The sequence below is a fragment of the Martes martes genome (genome assembly GCF_963455335.1).
Source record: "Martes martes genome assembly, chromosome: 5".
NCBI classification, from domain to species: Eukaryota; Metazoa; Chordata; class Mammalia; order Carnivora; family Mustelidae; genus Martes; species Martes martes.
This window is the reverse complement of record NC_137892.1, coordinates 101474813-101493725: the sequence shown is the minus strand read 5'-3', so window position 1 is coordinate 101493725 and position 18913 is coordinate 101474813. Positions and strand designations below refer to the sequence as shown.

The window sequence follows — 18913 nt, the reverse complement described above, 5'->3', positions numbered from 1 at the left end:
TGAAATTAAACATTTTTCTAATGTAAAAGTAATAGAAGCATGTTGTAGAAAATATGGAAAATATAGATATATGAAAAGAAAACGTACCTATAATTTTGCCATTCAGAGATAACCACTGTTAACATTTTGGAGTACTGTTTCTCCTATAATCTTTTATTATGTGTATGTGTGTTTATCTGTGTGTATAGTTTTATGTATATCCAGATTAAATTCATATATATGTGCATATAAACATAGAATACTTAAAATAACCTTACTGTGTTTATAAAAATACTATGCATACTCACTATGAGTAATTCTAGCTCAAACAATGCAAAAAGTATGAAGAAGGAAGTAAAATATCCCCCAAATCCTGCCACCAAAAGAGAAACACTATTAATATATTGGTGACATTTCAAAATACCAGTACACACATAAAGATTGGGCATATATCTTTTAACAATGATAAGATCATATATTATGTGTGTAATTTTATAATTTTCTGTTTAACATAACATTTGTATTTCCCCATGTTATTAAAAACTTTTTCATAAACATTTTAATGATCATATAATAGCCCATCATACCACATGTAACCATTCCTCTAATGTTAAATATTTTCCTCTTCCCCTTTTTTGATCTTTATAAGTAACGGTACACGAAACATCCCTGTAGAATACTCTTTCCATATTTCCATATTGTTGTTTTTGGATGTCCATGAAGTGGTCCCTCCAACTTTACTTAACCATTTACCTCTGATGCTCCTCTTTGGTATCTTTTAAAGAATGACCTTTTTATGTTTTAACGACCATTATTGTCTCTCCTTTCTGATGTGAAGAATCTACATTCATTATAGAAAAGTTGGAAAACACTGAAAAGCACCCTTTTACTCTATGCCTTTGGCCTTTTTTCCATGCATTACCAGTATGTTTTTTCATTTGTATATTTTACAAAATTGAGGACATAATAGATTGCTGTATAACCTGCCTTTTTTTTTAACATAACACCACATATTGAATATTTTCTCATATATTAAATGTTCTACAACATGTGCATTACTTTTCAAGTGACTTGCTGAAACAATGGACAGGGAAAGTCAGTGTTCAAGGAAATTGAGATTCCTTTGCTGGAAAACCATTGTGAGAAAAGCCAGCAAGTTTCCTCTGGCTTTCTGAAAAATCCTCAAAACTTCCCCCATTGAAGTGGTCCAGGGATGAGCAATCATCTGAGCCATCTATCTGAGTGCTGCTAAGCCCTGCTTCTCTTCCACCATTGGTGGGGGTTCTAGGCCACGTTTTTAAAGCAGTGGTTACTAGGTTGACATCATTCTAGCTACATGGACTCATTAATGAGTCTTGGCATCCACTTCATAAAGCAGTAGTCTGGCCCACGATCAGTATCAGGACGTTTTTTGACCCATAGGAGGCTTATACATATGCCTATAACAGATTCTGATTCATTGAATTCATTGACCAAAGCCAAGGATGTTTTCTGAAGGTGAAAGCATGAACTGTAGCCCTTAGCTTACCCTACTACATTCTGGCAGCCTGGCATAGCAAAGATAGCATAGTCTTTAGGGTCACACAGACAAATTCACTCACTAGGAGGGTGATCTTGGACAAGTCACTTTACCCATCTGAGCCTTGGTTTTTCTCTATAATGTGGCAAAATGATATCTATCCCATGGGGTAGTTCTGAGGACCACAGGAGGAATAATATGTACAAAGCACGTAACTAAATGTTAGTGTCATCTCCTTCCTTGCCTGCTCCACCTAGAAGGCAGTGTAATCCAAAAGGTCTCCCTAGCACAGTTGCCTTTTCTAAATGACTCTCCAGGTCCTCAGGCCCTCAGTTGTTGCATCTGTGCATTGGCTCCCAGCTCTGTAACAAGGGCACTTTGAGGATGGGAATAAAACACCCAAGTTTCTTGTCCCACTTGCTGTGAAGTTCTCGGGAATTCTGAGGGATAAAAAAACTATAAACATGTACATTTCTAAGCTGTTGTAATTTGGCAATTTGATAGCAGAAGCCTCCTCAGAATATGAGAAAATCAGTGTTCATATACCTAAAGTAGTGAAAGCTGCCGACAAAGTAGCTGGTCTTTGGCTCCCCCAAATCTTCCCAGTTTTCCCAACTAGAGAAGGCATTCCCTGTTTGATTCACACAGGCAGTGCCACATCTGCAAGTGTGATTAGTGACCCCGCCTTTCTTTCCATTCAGCATACTAGAAAGCTTCTGGGTCTTTTCATTGTTTCTGTTTGAACTCTCTCACCGCAGCTCTGTTGAAATGCCTTACAAACCCTTTCCTTGTGGCCTCCACCTTAGCCTTGCACCAGAATAGAGAGATGATAGATCCAGACAAGTTCTGCAGCCTCTGCCATGCGACTTTCAACGACCCTGTCATGGCTCAACAACATTATGTGGGCAAGAAACACAGGAAACAGGAAACCAAGCTCAAACTCATGGCACACTATGGGCGGCTGGCAGACCCTGCTGTCACTGATTCATCAGGTAAGAGGGCCCTGCTTACACCCAGAGCTGGATCAGAGCCTGACCACTGGAATTCCCCAGACTACCAAGACTCTGCCCTTTTCTTCCTTATGTCTCCTAAAGCAGGCGTTGCAAACTCAAATACCTACAGAAACCAGATAGGAAATTTAAATAAGTGAAAGAGCCAAGAGGGGATTTGATCAGCTGAAGCGTATGTGCCTCTCCTACGCAGCTCCAGCTAGGAACTACCATATCTTCAGTTTTTCAAAAGAATCTAGAAAGTCAGATTTCTTTAAGAATTCCTCTCATTTTTAGGGGTGCTGGGCTGGCTCAGTCAGTAGACCATATGACTCTTGGTCTTGGGGTTGTGAGTTCAAACCTCATGTTGGGTATAGAGATTACCTAAAAATAAAATCTTAAAAAAAAAAAAAAAAAAAGAATTCCCCTCAGTTTTAAATGTGCTACCAAATTTTAAAAATGTTAAATCTTGTGTGAGTTAAACCTGTCTGCAAGCCAAATTTGGGCCAGGGCCACCAGTTTGCAACCTCTGATTTATGCTCCCTGTCATCCACTTTCCTATGTGAAGACCTCAGTAGCCTCTGTTAGACTTTAGAGTATCTTCAGGGTCCCTCATCTCTCAGCAGCTCAGGCCTGCCTATATCCCTGGGACAGTGTGGTAAAGGACACCACTCTCAGAGAACACTAGTTTTTCCCTGACTTCAAGATGCCAGGCAGCATCAGAGGAGTAAGCATTTGTGACGAGTTAAAAGCCCATCACAATATGCTTCTGGCTTATAATAAGAGTGGGGGAGGAGAGGGTTATTATTTTTTCTCTTTCATTCTGTCAGTAAATATTTATTGAGCACCTACTGTCTTCCTTTATTGAGGTATAGTAGTGACCAAGACTGACACAGTCCCTGTCTCATGGAGCCTACAGGATCATTCATATGGGTCCTCAGGTTTTCCACCCAGGCCACGGAGGTGCAGCACCAGACAGTCAACACTTGAGGCCCCGGTGGCATCCAAGTACAAACAACTTGGCCTCAGGGAGCCTGCTGCTCAGAGTCATCTGTGCTCTTGCCACAGTCCTGGAAAGGAGAACACCCAGACGCTGTAGATGTTCCACATATATGAGCAAGGGGAGAGATCATGCCTCTCTAACAACGCCCAAACACAAAGCAGCCATTCAACACAGGGCATCACTGAGCAGTACTGACAAGATGAGATGGGCATGAAACAGTGGCTTCAGCAGGGTGCTAAGGACTGTTCTTCCAATGCCACTGAAGGATCCTGCATTACAAACCTCTTCAAAATTGGATATTTACCTAGTGTTCCCACATACAAGCAGTGCCTTCCCCTTTAACAGGATCAGCCCCATAATGCTGAGGAATCTGGAAACTTCAGAACCAAGCCTCAGAACCCTTCTTCTATGGCACCCCCCTATTTTGGCCCTAGCCTGATAGAAACAACACAATATCCAGCCGGCATGACCCAGGGCTCTCTTGCAGCTGACCCTTCTTTGCTCCAGCTCCTGGCCCGCCTTTATTTGGCGCTGCCCTGGTCATTTCCTAATTATCTCTGGCTACTGCTGGAGAGTTTTACTGCCTAAAACACTGCTGTGTTTTAGGCTGCTTATCTTAACTTCTGTCCATTTTATTCTTTTATCTTAAGCCAAAACCTCCTTCCTGTATCTACTCCTCCATTTGTCTAAGGCTAATTACCATACTTAATCCTAGAATTTTTATCCTAGGTCCTATTTTCTTGCTTAAGGCATCTGACTGCTTGACAGATCAACCAGAATTTTTCATGAAAACCTAGACCCGGGACAGGGGTATCACACCGCCTTTGATATGAACATGTATATTATAATATAACTCCCTCAGCATTCCTAAATGTAGGTATGATTTTCCCATTTCACACAAATAAAGAAGTTGAGACTCAGAGTGACTTGCCTGAAGTTGTACAGCTTCAGGACTGTGGCCAGGGGGCCAACAAAGGTGGGGGTAGCCTCAGTGGAGCATGCAGCTTTCTCCCGCTCTGAGGGTTCTGTGCAGATCGAAATGGCATGGTTTCCTCCTGGGTGGCAGGCAGAGTCCTGGGGTGTGGCTCAGTGGTCCCCAATCTGGAGGACTTAGGGGCGAGGCCTCTGGGGAGGGAAGCCTGAAAAGCCAACCTAGGGTTAGGGTTAGGGCCTCGGGGCATGGCAGGTGGGCTCCACAGGGAGCTGAGAAGGGGGGGGGGGGTGGCTAGCATTCTGAAGCTTCTCAGCCGCACGTGGGCCTGGCGTTTAGAGTGCTTTTTTCACGGGGCTGGGGCTGCGACAACTCAGGACCACAGGCCAGGCCCAGGCGGCTCCCCTGAAGGCTTTCCGCTGCCAGAAGCGAGTTCGCTGGGGGTTTCTAGCCAATTCTCACGAGCTTTCTGCCCAAATCGATATCGAGCTGGGCAGAAAGCTTGTGAGAGGGGCACCTGGGTGACTTAAATTAAGTGTCTGCCTTCAGCTCAGGTTATGATCCCAGGGTCCTGGGATGGAGCCCTGCATTGGGCTCCCTGCTCAGCAGGAAGCCTGTTTCTCCCTCTCCCACCCCCCCAACCCCACCACCCCACTTGTGTTCCTGGTCTCGCTATCTCTCCCTCTCTGTCACACAAATAAATAAAATCTTTTAAAAAAAAGAAAGAAAGAAAGGAAGCTTGTGAGAATTGGCCAACATCGTGCGGTCATTCGAGCCGTGCAGGCGCCCAGTTTTGGGAGCGCTTTCTCACTAGGTGCATGTTGCACCCTCCAGGAACACAGGCCAGGCCCACGAGGCTCCCCTGAGGGTGCCTGCTGAAGTGAGCTCCCTGGGGGCAGAGTTGAGGGAGTGGGTCAGGCTGAGCTTAGGCTCCGGGTTTGAGGCGGGGGAACAGTGCAGGTGTGGGGTGGAGGGGGGCGCCGAAGTAGGGGTGGCCTTAGGGGGGCATGCAGGTTTCTCGTGCTGAGGGTTCTGTGCAGCTCCAAATGCCGTGGTTTCCTCCTGGGTGGCAGGTGAAGTCCTGGGGTATGGCTCAGTGGTCCCCAATCTGGAGGGCTTCGGACCAGATCTCTGGGGTGGAAGCCTGAAAACCCAACCTAGACGTAGGGTTAGGGACTAGGGGCATGACAGACCCATCTGTTGGTGCTGGGGCGGGATCCTCAGGGGAGCAAGTTGAGGGCGGTGGTCAGGTGGCTCGCCAGGCTCCGGGTTTTTCCCCAGGGGGCTGCCAAAGGTTAGGGTGGCCTCGGTGGGGCATGCTGGTTTCTCCTGCTCTGAAGGTTCTGCACAGCTCCAAATAGCATGCTTTCCTCCTGGGTGGCAGGCAGAGTCCTGGCTTGTGGCTCCTGGGTCCCCAATCAGGAGGGCTTGGGGGCCAGGTATCTGGGGACGGAAGCCTGAAAACCCAACCCAGATGTAGGGTTAGGGTCTAGAGGCATGGCAGGCCACATCTGCCGGTGCTGAGGCAGGATCCCTGGGGGGCTGAGTTGGGGGCTGGGGTCAGGCGGTGCACCAGGCTCCGCATTTGTGGCCAAGGGGTGCCGCCAAAGGTGGGGGTGGCCTCAGGCGGGCATGCAGGTTTCTCACTCTCTGAGGGTTCTGCACAGCTCCAAACTCTGGATTCCTCCTGGGTAGCGGGCGGAGTCCTGGGTTGTGGCTCAGGGTTCCACAATCTGGAGGGCCTGGGGCCAGGCCTCTGAGTACAGAAGCCTGAAAAACCAACCTACGGTTAGTGTTAGGGCCTAGGAGCATGGCAGGCCCGATCTGCCAGTGCTGAGGCAGGTTCCTCAGGAGGCTGAGTAGAGGGCAAGGGTAGCTGGTCCTCTGAGGCAACTGGGGCAGCACATGGGCCTGGTGTTTAGAGCACTTTGGGGCAGGGTTGGGGCCGCAACCACTCTGGACCATGGGCTAGGCCCAGGCAGCTCCCCTGAAGGCCCCCGCCGCCAGAAGTGAGTTTGCTGGGGGTTTCTGGCCAGTTCTCACGAGCTTTCTGCCCACCTTGATATCGATTTGGGCAGAAAGTTCATGAGAATTGCCCAGCATTCTGTGGCCATATGGGCCGTGCACGCACCTAGTATTGGGGGCACTTTCTTGCTAGGTGCATGTTTGACTGTCGGGGATCACGGGTGGGCCCATGTGGCTCCCCTGAGGGCCCCCGCTGAGGCGAGCTCCCAGGGGGCAGAGTTGAGGGAGGGGGTTAGGCTGAGCATCATGCTCTGGTTTTGTAGCCCAGGGGGGCGCCAAAGATGGGGGTAGCCTCAGGGGGCCCCCAGGTTTCTCCAGCTCTGAGGATTCTGTGCAGATCCAAATGGCGCGCTTTCCTCCTGGGTGGCAGATGGAGTCCTGTGGTGTGGTTCAGGGGTCCCCAATCTCGGCTTGGGGCAGCCAGGCCTCTGGGGAGGGAAGCCTGAAAAGTCAACCTAGGGTTAGTGTTAGGGCCTAGGGCATGGCAGACCCAATCTGCCAGCACTGAGGCAGGCTCCACAGGGGGCTGAGTAGAGGACGTGGGTGGCCAGCATTCTGAGGCAACTCAGGCCAGTGCATGTGCCTGACGTTTAGAGTGCTTTCTTTTTCTTTTTTCTTTTTCTTTTCACGACCACTCGGGACCCCAGGCCAGACCCAGACTGCTCCCCTGAAGAGCCCCACCGCCAGAAGTGAGTTCGCCGGGGGTTTCCAGCCAGTTCTCATGAGGTTTCTGCCCAAATCGATATCAATTTGGGCAGAAAGTTCGTGAGAATTGGCCGGCGTTGTGTGGCCATTCGGCCCATGTGCCTGCCCAATTGGGGAGCCCTTTCTCGTTAGGTGCGTGTTATGACCATCTGAGACCACAGGCCAGGCCCACACGGCTATCCTGTGGACCCCACAGAGGCAAGCTCCCTGGGGTCAGAGTTGAGGGAGGGGGTCAGGCTGAGTCTTAGCCTCCAGGTTTGTGGGGCAGGGCGGGGCGCCCAAGGTGGGGTCGCCTTGGAGGGGCATGCAGGTTTCTCCTGCTCTGAGGTTTCTTTACAGCTCCAAACAGTGCACTTTCCTCCTGGGTGGCAGGCGGAGTCCTGGGGTGTGGCTCAGTGGTCCCCAGTCTGGAGGGCTTAGGGGCAAGGCCTCTGGGAAGTGAAGCCTGAAAAACCAACCTAGGGTTAGGGTTAGGGACTAGGGGCATGGCAGGCCCATTCTTCCAGCACTGAGGCAGGCTCCCCAGGGGGGCTGAGTAGAGGGCAGGGATTGCCTGTGTTCTTCAACAACTCGGGCTGCGCTGCACCTGGCATTTTGTGCGCTTTCTCGCAGAGTTGGGGCTGCAACTGCTAGGGACCACAGGCCAGGCCCAGGCGGCTCCCCTGAAGGTCCCCGCTGCCAGAAGCGAGTTCGACAGGTTTTCTGGCCAATTCTCACAAACTTTCTGCCCAAATTGATATTGATTTGGGCAGAAAGCTCGTGAGAATTGGCCAGCATTGTGCAGCCATTCGGGCTGCATGCGCCCGGTTTTGGGAGTGCTTTCTCACTAGGTGTGTGTTGCCACCATCCGGGACCACGGGACCAATGTGGTTCCCCTGAGGGCCCCCGCTGAGTCGAGCTCCCAGGGTCGGGGTGGGGGGACAGAGTCAAGGGAGGGGGTCAGGGTGACCGTCAGGCTCTGGGTGTGTAGCCTGGGGGGGTGTCGAAGGTAGGGGTGGCCTCAGGGAGGCATACAATTTTCTCCCTCTCTGAGGGAGAAAATTCAAATGGCACAGTTTCCTCCTGGGTGGCAGGCGGAATCCAGGGATATGGCTCAGGGGTCCCCAATCTGGAGGACTTTGGGGCCAGGACTCTGGGGACGGAAGCCTGAAAAGCCAACCTAGAGGTAATGTTAAGGCCTGGGGCATGGCAGGCCTGATCTGCCAGAGCTGTGGCAGGATCCCCAGGGGGTTTGAGTAGAGGGCGGATGTCAGGTGGCATGTCAGTTTGTGGCCAGGAGGGCCGCCGAAGGTGGGGTGGGCTCAGAGGGGCATGCAGGTTTCTCCCACTTTGAGGGTTATGTGCAGCTCCAAACAGTGCGGTTTACTCCTGGGTGGCAGACAGAGTCCTGGGGTGTGGCTCAGTGGTCCCCATTGTGGAGGGCTTGGGACCAGGTCTCTGGGGTGGAAGCCTGAAAACCCAACCTAGACGTAGTGTTAGGGACTAGGGGCATGGCAGGCCCGATCTACCAGCGCTGAGGTGGGCTCCACAGGGGGCTGAGTAGAGGGCGGGGGTGGCTGGCATTCTGAGGCCACTCGGGCCACACCTGTGCCTAGCATTTAGAGTGCTTTCTCACAGTGTTGGGGCCACTACCCTTCGAGACCACGGGCCAGGCCTAGGTGGCTCCTTTGAAGGCCCCTGCCGCCGGAAGCGAGTTCACTGGAGTTTTCTGGCCAATTCTCTCAAGGTTTGTGTCCAAATCGATATCGATTTGGGCAGAAATCTCGTGAGAATTGGCCAGCATTGTGCGGCCATTCAAGCCGTGAGCGCCCGGTGTTGGGAGCACGTTCTCGCTAGGTGCATGGTGCGGCCGTCCAGGACCATGGGCCGGTCAAGGCGGCTCCCCTAATGCACCCTGAGGTGATCTCCTCCGGGGCAGAGTTGAGGGAGGGGGTCAGACTGAGCCTCAGCCTCCGGGTTTCTGTCCTGGGGGTATGCCAAAGGTAGGTGTGGCCTGGAGGAGCGGGGGCATGCAGGTTTCTCCCGTTCTGAGGGTCTTCGTAGCTCCAAACGTTGCATTTTCCTTGTGGGTGGCAGGCGAAGTCCTGGGGTGTGCCTCAGCGGTCCCCAATCTAGAGGAGTTTGAGGCCAGGGCTCTGGGGACAGAAGCCTGAAAACCCAACCTAGACGTAGGGTTAGGACCTAGGGGCATGGCAGGCCTGATCTGCCAGCGCTGAGGCAGGATCCCCGGGGGTCCGAGTTGAGGGCCAGGGTCAGGCGGCGTGTCAGGCTCCAGGTTTGTGACCAGGGGGTCACTGACAGTGGAGTGGCCTCAGAGGGGCATGCAGGTTTCTGTGGCTCTGAGGGTTCTGCACAGCTCCAAACAGCGCGGTTTCCTCCTGGGTGGCAGGCAGAGTCCTGGGATGTGGCTCAGGGGTCCCCAGTTTGGAGGTCTTGGGGACTAGGCCGTGGGGACGGAAGCCTGAAAATCCAACCTAGAGAGGTAGGGTTAGGGCCTAGCGGCATGACAGGCTGGATATGCCGGCGCTGTAGCGGGATCCCCGGGGTTGGGGGCGGTGGTACCGAGTTGAAGGCACAGGTCAGGTGGCATGTCAGGCTCCAGGTTTGTGGCCAGGGGCCACTGAAGGTGGGGGTGGCCTCAGGGGGGCACACAGGTTTCTCCCACTCTGAGGGTTCTGTGCAGCTTCAAATGGTGCACTTTCCTCTTGGGTGTCAGGCGGAGTGCTGGAGTGTTGCTCAGGGGTCCTCAGTCTGGAGGGCTTAGGGGCCAGGCCTCTGGGGACGGAAGCCTGAAAAGCCATCCTAGAGGTAGGGTTAGGGCCTAGGGGCATGGCAGGCTGGATCTGCCGGTGCTGAGGCGGGATCCCCAGGGGGCTCAAGTTGAGGGTAGGGGTCATGTGTCATGTCAGGCTCTGGGTTTGTGGCCAGAGAGGTTGCCGAAGGGGAGCATGGTCTGATGATATTAAGTGACAGTCAGTGTATGTCTCTGTCTGTAGTTCAGTCTGGCTCTAAGACTTATACTCCTTTCTCCTGCCTCCAGCTCTAAGTTTACTTGGCAGGAGGCTTTCCAACTGCAGGATGTCCGTAGAGGCACCAAACCTACTCTGACCCCCTTCTACACAGAGGTGGGATGCTGGTCTAGGATATGCAAAGCAGTGACTTTAGCTGACAGGGACTCCACCTTAGCAAAGGTTTTAGGTTGATTAGAAGCTTGACTTTTCCCTTCTGACCTCTGCCAAAACTTAATTACCCAACTTTTTTTTAAAGAAGATTTTATTTGACAGAGGGGGAGAGAAAGAGAGCACAAGCTGAGGAATGGCAGGCAGAGGGAGAGGAGTGGTTGAAGATGTGGGACTGGATCCCAGGACCTTGTGATCATGACCTGAGCCAAAGGCAGACACTTAACTGACTGAGGCACCCAGGTGTCCCGAGTGTGCAACTTTTGATTTCAGGATTGTAAGTTCGAGCCCCATGTCAAGTGTAGAGATTACTTAAAAATAAACTATTTTTAAAAAGAAAAGAAAATGGGACACCTGGATGGAGCAGTTGGTTAAGCATCTGACTCCTAGTTTCAGCTGAGGTCATGATCTCAGTGTTATGAGATCAAGCCCCACGTTGGGCTCTTTGCTCGTCATGCATTCTGCTTAAGATTCTCTCTGCTTCTCTACCCTGCTCTCTCTCTCTCTTTCTCTCAAATAAATAAATAAATAAATAAATCTTCCTTTAAAAAGTAGGGGGCACCTGGGTGGCTCAGTTGGTTGAGTGCCCGGCCCTTGATTTGGGGTCAGGTCATGATCTCAGGGTCCTGGGATCAAGCCCCATGTCTGACTCTGTGGGGAATCTGCTTGGGATTCTCTCCCTCCCTCTCCTTCTGCCCCTCCCCCTGCTCGTGCACATGTGTGCACGCTCTCTCTTTTAAATAAATAGACAAATCTTTGAAGAAAGAAAGAAAAGGAAGCAAACGGGTTGACTTAAGATGGGGGAGCAAAGATCAAGGAAGGCTTCCCAGAGCATAAGGAGAAGAGAGTTGGGCAAAACGATCCTGGGCAGAAGATGAGCAAGCATCCAGTCATGGTATTGTTGGTTATGTTAAGGATTTGGGCCTTTATCCTAAGAGCATTGGGAAGCCACTGACAGTTTAAGCATTTTTAGATCATTCTGCTTACAAAGTGGAGGATGTTTTGGAACAGAGAGGAAAGGGAGTGAGAAGACCTCAGCAAGGGTGCCTGGGTGGCTCAGTGGGTTAAGCCGCTGCCTTCGGCTCAGGTCATGATTTCAGGGTCCTGGGATCGAGTCCTGCATCAGGCTCTCTGCTCAGCGGGGAGCCTGCTTCCCTCTCTCTCTCTGCCTGCCTCTCTGCCTACTTGTGATCTCTCTCTGTCAAATAAATAAATAAAATCTTTAAAAAAAAAAAAAAGAAGAAGAAGAAGACCCCAGCAATGAGGATATTGTAGTAATTCATACAGGAAAAGATGGGAGCTTGAACTAAGGTAGCAGTGGAGAAGGTAGACAGAAGTAAAAGGATTCAAGAGCTACTTTGGAAGTAGAATTGCCAGAATTTGGCCATCACATGTGGGAGGTGAGGGGCACCTGGCTGGCTTAGTCAGTAGATCATGCAGCTCTTGATCTTGGAGTTGTGAGTTCAAGCCCCATGGTAATGTAACAGATTACATAAAAAGAAAATCTTTACCAAAAAAAAAAAAAAAAAAAGTGGGAGGTGAAGGAAAGGGAATAGTCAAGAATGGTGACCAGATTTAGTCTTTTTTTTTTAAAAGATTTTATTTATTTATTTGATAGACAGAGATCACAAGTAGGCAGAGAGGCAGGCAGAGAGAGAGGGAGGAAGCAGGCTCCCCGCTGAGCAGAGAGCCCGATGTGGGGCTCGATCCCAGGACCCTGGGATCATGACCTGAGCCGAAGGCAGAGGCTTAACCCACTGAGCCACCCAGGCGCCCCCAGATTTAGTCTTAAGCTAGTAGGTGGATAGCCAGGTTTCATCAGCTTAAGTTTAAGATGCCCATGAGATATCCAAGTAGGTAGTTGGATATATAGATCTAGACCTCAAAGGAGAGGTTTGGTTTGGAGATACTGCCATATGGTAGGTCAGTAGCTATTAAATATTGGTAGTTTCATATGTTTTAGGTGGTAATTAAAGTCAGGGGCATGAATGCAACCCCCTAGAGAGTTTAGAGAGAAGAGCTGAGGGTCTAAAATTAAGCCTTCTGCAAATGCTGTCCGTTAATGTCTAAAAAGGACCTGAATTCTGATTGCAATCATTTTCCCCTTAAATTCCTTCAAGGGATGTGTCTTCCAGGAAATACTTGAAGATACAAAGGAATCAAATGTAGCCGGGACCATTGGCTGGATTTTTGGAGTAGAGGTATCATTGGTGTTCACAGTAGCTACAGTTGCCATGGAAGGCTGATTTAAAGATACTCTCCACCTCTTTACCAGACTAACGCATTGAACCCATAAGAGTAAAATAATGCTAGTGATGAAAACTCACACTTGTTGAGCACTTACTATGTGTCAAATGCTTTTACTTAAATCATTACAATAACCTTATGAGGTTGATACTAATATTAACCTCATTTTATAGGTAAGGAACCTGATTCTCAGAGAAGCCCCACTTTTACAAATGAGGAAACCAAATCTCAGAGAGGTTAAGTAACTGGCCTATGGTCCTACAGGTAAGAAATGATAGAGCTGGGATTTGAGCCTAGGTGATCTCACTCCGGAGTTGTGAAACTTTAGGATGGCAGATGATTGGAAAAGTGTCAGAACCAGAGGGCTCTTGAAGTTATGTGTACAGCTGCCTTGTACAGCTAACATTTGGCTTGTTAGAATAAGTACAGCCTTTGTGGCCAGCCAAGTGAGTTTGCCACTTACTAACTCTGTGTTCTTAGACATGTGATTGTGATTGTGCCTTATTTTCCTCGTCTATAAAATAATGATAATGATTCTCACAGGATCGTTATGAGGGCCAAACAAAGTAATACAGTGTGCATGGCCTATATCAGATACTTAGTTAATAATATTGCTTTTTATTATAAGTATTATGGTTATCAGTCATAGGGTAATTGGCTTATAGTTGAGAAAAGCTGAGGATCAGAAAGTGGAAGGGAGGGCGCCTGGGTGGCTCAGTTGGTTAAGCAACTGCCTTTGGCTCAGGTCATGATCCCGGAATCTCGGGATCGAGTCCCGCATCGGGCTCCCACCTTCACGGGGAGTCTGCTTTTCCCTCTGACCTTCTCCATTCTTATGCTCTCTCTTACTGTCTCTCTCTCTCTAATAAATAAATAAGTATAACCTTTTTTAAAAAGTTAAAAAACAAAGAAAGAAAGGAAGGAAAGGAGGAGAAGGGATTTCACCAACCTCACATGAAGGCAGAGCCAGAAGTCCAGCTCCATATCTTTGCTCCTGACCATGCTCTCTACTAGACCATGTAGACAAAGACCACTTTGGCAATGGATCAGAGCTGGTAGTAAGACAGGGTGTCTGTTAGCCCCAAGGTAGAAAGACAGATTAATTTTCATAGCAGGTATTCCCATTAATTACTGTTATTGCAAGCCCAAGGAGAGGGGCAGTTTCCCAGAGATCTCTCAGTGAAGAACATTCTTAATGAGGCCACTTAGCACAGTCAAGGTAGAAAAGACAGTTACACCAAATGTCACCTCTTTGTCGGTTTTTTATTTACTCAACAGACAGCTAGTCTGGACCAGGTTCAGTTGTGGGGATGCTACAGGGGATGAGGAAGTTCCCAACCCCAGGAAGCACATAGACACACAGCCTGTGCCCCCTGAGCATTGAGGCCTCTGGGATTCCCATCAGGGCCAACCACCTAAACTCACTCCACCATCCATCCTCAGAAGGGCATTAACTGTTGAAAGCAGCAGTCCCCAGGTCCCTTTTTATTGGATAACTAAACATCTTGATTTTTATGTGTGTTTCAGCTGGGAAGGGCTACCCCTGCAAGACGTGTAAGATAGTGCTGAACTCCATAGAACAGTATCAAGCTCATGTCAGCGGCTTCAAACACAAGAACCAGTGAGTATTCATCCTTTGAAATCCAAGGGTCTGCAACAAGAACTCAGGGCTTCTAAATGAAAACAAAGCCAGGTATTCCTTTGCTAAACTGGTATCCTGGCAGCCTTTTCTCAGTCAACAGATCAACAGAAAGAAGTGTCTCCTCTGTAAGTTTTTCTCCCATCACCTTCTCTGCAGCCTTTGGACCTGCTGGGCTGAAGGTTTTCACAGAGAAACATAGTTTCCTTGGTGGTCTTCTAAACGTACTTAGATTTCCTGCTCTTCAGTAGTCTGACTAGGGAAGCTTTGTTTTTTTGTTCCCACTAGTGCCATGAAGAACCTAGTCTTGATTGCCATCAATTCTATGGCAAGGGCTCCCTCTACAGGTTATTACCTAATATGACCAGGTTTCTTTATTCCTTGATCAAATATTTATTGAACACCCTCTGAGTGGTGGCCAAGACAGACCCAGTCCCTGCTCTCATGACCTTACATTCTGATGGGGGGGTGGGGGGGGACAAACAATAAACAAGTAAACAACCAATAGTTACAAACTGTGATAAGTGCTTTGAAGTAAACAGAATCAGTCATCTGTTATAATAACCTTAAAAATGACTAACATTCTTTGAGCCCCTATTCTGTTACAGGGCATATGCCAAGCAAATTCTCTCAGGTAATCCTCACAACAGCCCTAGGAAGAAGGGATTATTGTTACAGATAGGCAACCACCATTCCAAGTGACAGTGTGAGACAGAGCTTGTAATTCATACTGAGGCTTGCCTAGCTCACAGCACACTCCTCCAGGGCATCATGCTTACAAGGAGGCTGTGGCACCATGTGATATGAGGCGACTAGGGCCTGGCCAGGGGAGGGTTCACGTGGTTCTGTCCCTTCCTCTCAGAAGGGATCTGGGTAGTAGGGACAGTGTGCCACTAGGTAACCATCTGAGATGGAAATGCCCCCATTTTACCAATGAGAAAACTGAGTTTCAGGCAAGCAAGTCCCCTAAATGATTTCTTTGACTTTGGTGGTAGGTCCTGTATTGCTCACAAAGCTGAATGAATTAAAGGTGGTAGAAACCCAGACCATTAGAGTCAAAATGTCCTTGGTCCTCTCTGCCTGAAGTTTCCTCTCCCACATTGCAGCAGATCTTCTTTATATGTGTTTAGTATATATTTTTATATTGGGAGGACTCTTGAGGCTTCTTTTAGGTTTGAAAAAAGCCCCTGTAATCCAGCCTGGGGCTCACTCCCATTTTAGTATACCTCCCTTGCAGCTTTACTGGTGGCAGTTTCAGTACACCACCTAGAACCAACCAGAGCCCTGCCCTGGGGCTACCCCATCTTGAAAATGATAGCGTTTACTATTTTCTTCCTATACTGCCAGCTGTGTGACTTTAGGTGAGTCAGTAAACCTCTCTGAACCTCCACTTCCTTTTCTGTAAGATTATAGATATGATTTGTTGAACACCTAATTTAATCTCATTTAATTCACAATAGCAGCTCTGAATTAAAGCCACACAAACCCCCCTTTTCCAACCCAAGGAAACCTAAAGTCAGGTAGGTTAAGTGACTTGCCCAGGATTGCATAGTTACTTGGAATTAGACTCAGAATTCAAATGTTTTGTTTCCAAAGTGTATTCATTTTGCTCTGACATTCCAAATGGAGCTCATTATCCTCACCTGATAGGATGACATGAAAGTTAGAGATCATATATGTGTAGTACTAGTACAAAAAAGGGGAGCTATTAGAGATAAGCTTTCATATTTATTTCAATATTTATTGAGTACCTATTATGTGCCATGCCCTGTTTGGAACACTAGGGCTACAGTAAGAACCAAAACCGGTAATGTTCCCTGATCTTTTGGATCCCCATCTAGTGGTAGAAGCAGATTCTAAACAAATGCATAAACAAATAAAACAATATCAGGTGTTGCTAGATGCCCAGAGAGTGGGATAGAGAGGGACATGAGAGCCACTTGTGACTCAGTGTGAGGGGGAGAATGATCAGTCTATACTATCCAGGTCATATAGGACCCTGTAGGCAGAATAAATGGCTTGGTATAGTGGAGAGACATGGGCTGCCATCCTAAATCAAGCACACTTTCAAAAAGCTTACTGGTGGGGGGCGGGGCAGGGGGGGTGTTAAAAATAACAACAAAACAACACTAAAAAGCTTACTGGGGGCAGGTGACTTACACTTTCTGAACTTTAGTTTCCTCATAAATAAAATGGAGATACTATCTCACTCCTTGTCAAATTGCCATGAGGATAAAATAAGATGCTGGCAGCAAAGCACCAAGCATTGTGCCTAGCTTGCAGTGGCCCTCAATAAAGGAGAGCTGCCCTTCTTATTACTCCGAGGCCCTGGAAGAGCTGTATTATCCTTAGAATAAACTACCTGGATAAACCGCCACAAACTGACCCTGTACATTTATTCCTTCTCAAATTGCAGGTCACCAAAAACAATGGCATCCCCCCTGGGCCAGATTCCAGTGCAAAGGCAACCCATTCTGAAAGACTCAGCCACGTTGGAAGACTAGAGATGTTTTTGTCCAGCACCCAAGGTTGAACCAGCCATGAGCCAGCTTCCCGTGACCATGGTCAGCCCTTGGCTCCCTCTTCCTTGTTTCTTATACCTGGAGAACACATAGGCCTGAGGCAGCAGATAGCCTCTGATTGGTCCAGGCAAATCCACCCCTGCTCTACCCCTTTGGAATGGACCCTGTAGGTCAGGATGAGAGAAGGGGGTGGATCTTGAGAGGACTTGGGGCCTCACAGGGTAGTAGTTTGGAGGATGGCCTTTCCCCTTCCCCAGTGTCTTTGGGCCATATGTCATGAGTCCCAGGCCTGTCTTTCTTTGCAGGTCAGTTTTGAACCAGTCTCTGTAGCTAAAGAACTGAGCTCTCCCTGGGCTCTAGGCAGCTCCAGTGAAACCTGGAGCTTTCACAGCAGACCTTGGCCTAGGGGGGAAAGGGTAGATGGAAGTGGCTGTCCCATGGAAGCTTGGAGCTAATATGACTCCCCCTTTCCCCAAAAAGTACAGGCTTTCCTGAGCCTGGGACCAGATGCTGGCCATTTAGACAGTTTTCTACCCACTGTGAAGTTTCCTCCTAGAGCAGTGATACAGTCCTGGCAGAGCAGTGCTATCCTTCCTGCTGCTCCTCTGCAGTTCCTGAATGGTGCTAAGGATCTGCAGCAGCTGGAAAAAAGCTAGAGCGGGAGGAAGCCTCAGTATCCTGTGGGATCATGGAAATCTCCAAGGGGGTCCTTTCCCCTCCTCTGTCAGAGAGGTGCTCTGACCCAGTGACATGTGGGAAAGCTCCCACATGCAAGTTTCCTTGATGGTTCTGTGCCCTTAAAGGCAAACTGCCTCATGCCAGCCAGCTCAGAGATTCATTGCTGCTCCTTGGCTCTACTAGCCCTCTCCTTCTCCTTATGCAGCAGACCACCTGCCCAGGTTGCTGTGGTGCTAGCCCTCTCCCATCATCCACCAGGAGATTCCTGGGTGCCAGGGAACAGGATAGGACCCCCAGGAGAAGAAAGGAGAGCTGGTACAGGTTTTTGCAATGAGGAAAAAGATGTTGCCCGGGCTCCAAGCTTAGATTTCTCCAACTCTGCTGTGTTTTATACCCTGGGACTTCACTTGTAGCTTTCAAGCAGGAATTCCAAGGAGTGTCACCATCATAGGCCCCTCTTCATTGAGTCAGAGAAGCCCCTAGCTGCTCTTGTGGCCTCTTCCCCCTATTGCCTCTCCCTTTGCCTGTGAAATGCCTTTACTTATTGTATGGGTGTGTGTGCGTGTGCTTATGCTCTGTCTCTTGGTCACTGAAGCATCTAAATAAAGAATTTCTCCCATGAGCCAGACTGCAACTTAACAGGCCTGGGATTTGGTGCCATATTGCCGTTGGATCTAATATGCGTGTCTTGACCACTTACCCTCACCCCTCTCAGACTCCCAGGGCTCTAAACACTGATCTTAAGAGGTGAGACAGAGATAAACATCTAAATTGCCTGGCAACCTTGTTGAAGCCTTCCCAGGTGCCCTAAACTTAATACGATCTCATCCATTCATCTACCTCCCCGTCACTGAGGGCTTTATGGAGCTCTTTAGGGGGGTTAAGCTGAGAATCTACTTTGTTTGAGAGGATCGTTCTGGCTGTTCAATGGAGAAGAGATGCAGGAGAGTAGGACAGGAGACAGACAGGGAACCCCAGATGGAGGCTGTGTCTAGTATGGTTCTCTCCAGGCTAATCCCTTCAGGGCTAAGACCTAGCCTCTTTCACCTCTACTTCTCTAATATGGAGTGGTGTGTCATGAAGTGTTTGTTGAATAATGAACGTATGAATGAATGAGTGTGTATAAGGAAAGATGGCCTTTCCCTACACAGCTCTTCTTCAGCACTGGGTTTGTTCCATCAACTTACAAGCCTAGAGATTCTTGCAGGAAGCTTTTCTGTGATCCAGAAATGAGCTAGGGAAGGAGTGCGTGTGATGGCCTCAGGAGCCCTTTGTCCAGCGTTTGTCTCAGACAGCCAGATCTGAGCAGGGTACGCAATGCAGCCTCAGCCCCCATTCTTCACTCAGCAAACTATTCTTACTCACCTGCTCTTGACCAGCTGGGAAGGGTCCTATGTGGTCCCCACAATGGATTCTCAGCTCTCAGCATCCAAAGTCCCGGACTGTCCCAGAAGTTTCCCTGGAATCCTTCTTACCTTATACAGGATGTCAGAATCA

At 48.9% G+C, this 18913-nt stretch overlaps 1 protein-coding gene across 2 annotated transcripts in view; it reads left to right on the top strand.

Annotated features, from left to right (window-relative positions):
* Window positions 1-18077, top strand: part of ZNF346 (zinc finger protein 346) — a 35293-nt gene extending 17216 nt beyond the window's left edge. Inside the window, exons 5-7 of one of the 2 annotated variants that reach the window (XM_080803783.1) lie at window positions 2305-2490; window positions 14105-14198; window positions 16633-18077. In XM_080803783.1, the coding sequence (XP_080659909.1) occupies window positions 2305-2490; window positions 14105-14198; window positions 16633-16720 (368 nt within the window). In that variant the 3' untranslated portion in view covers window positions 16721-18077. Of the gene's footprint in view, window positions 1-2256; window positions 2491-14104; window positions 14199-16632 lie in introns of both variants that reach the window. The other variant, XM_080803784.1, reaches the window with a different exon arrangement.
* Window positions 18078-18913: the final 836 nt, after the last annotated feature.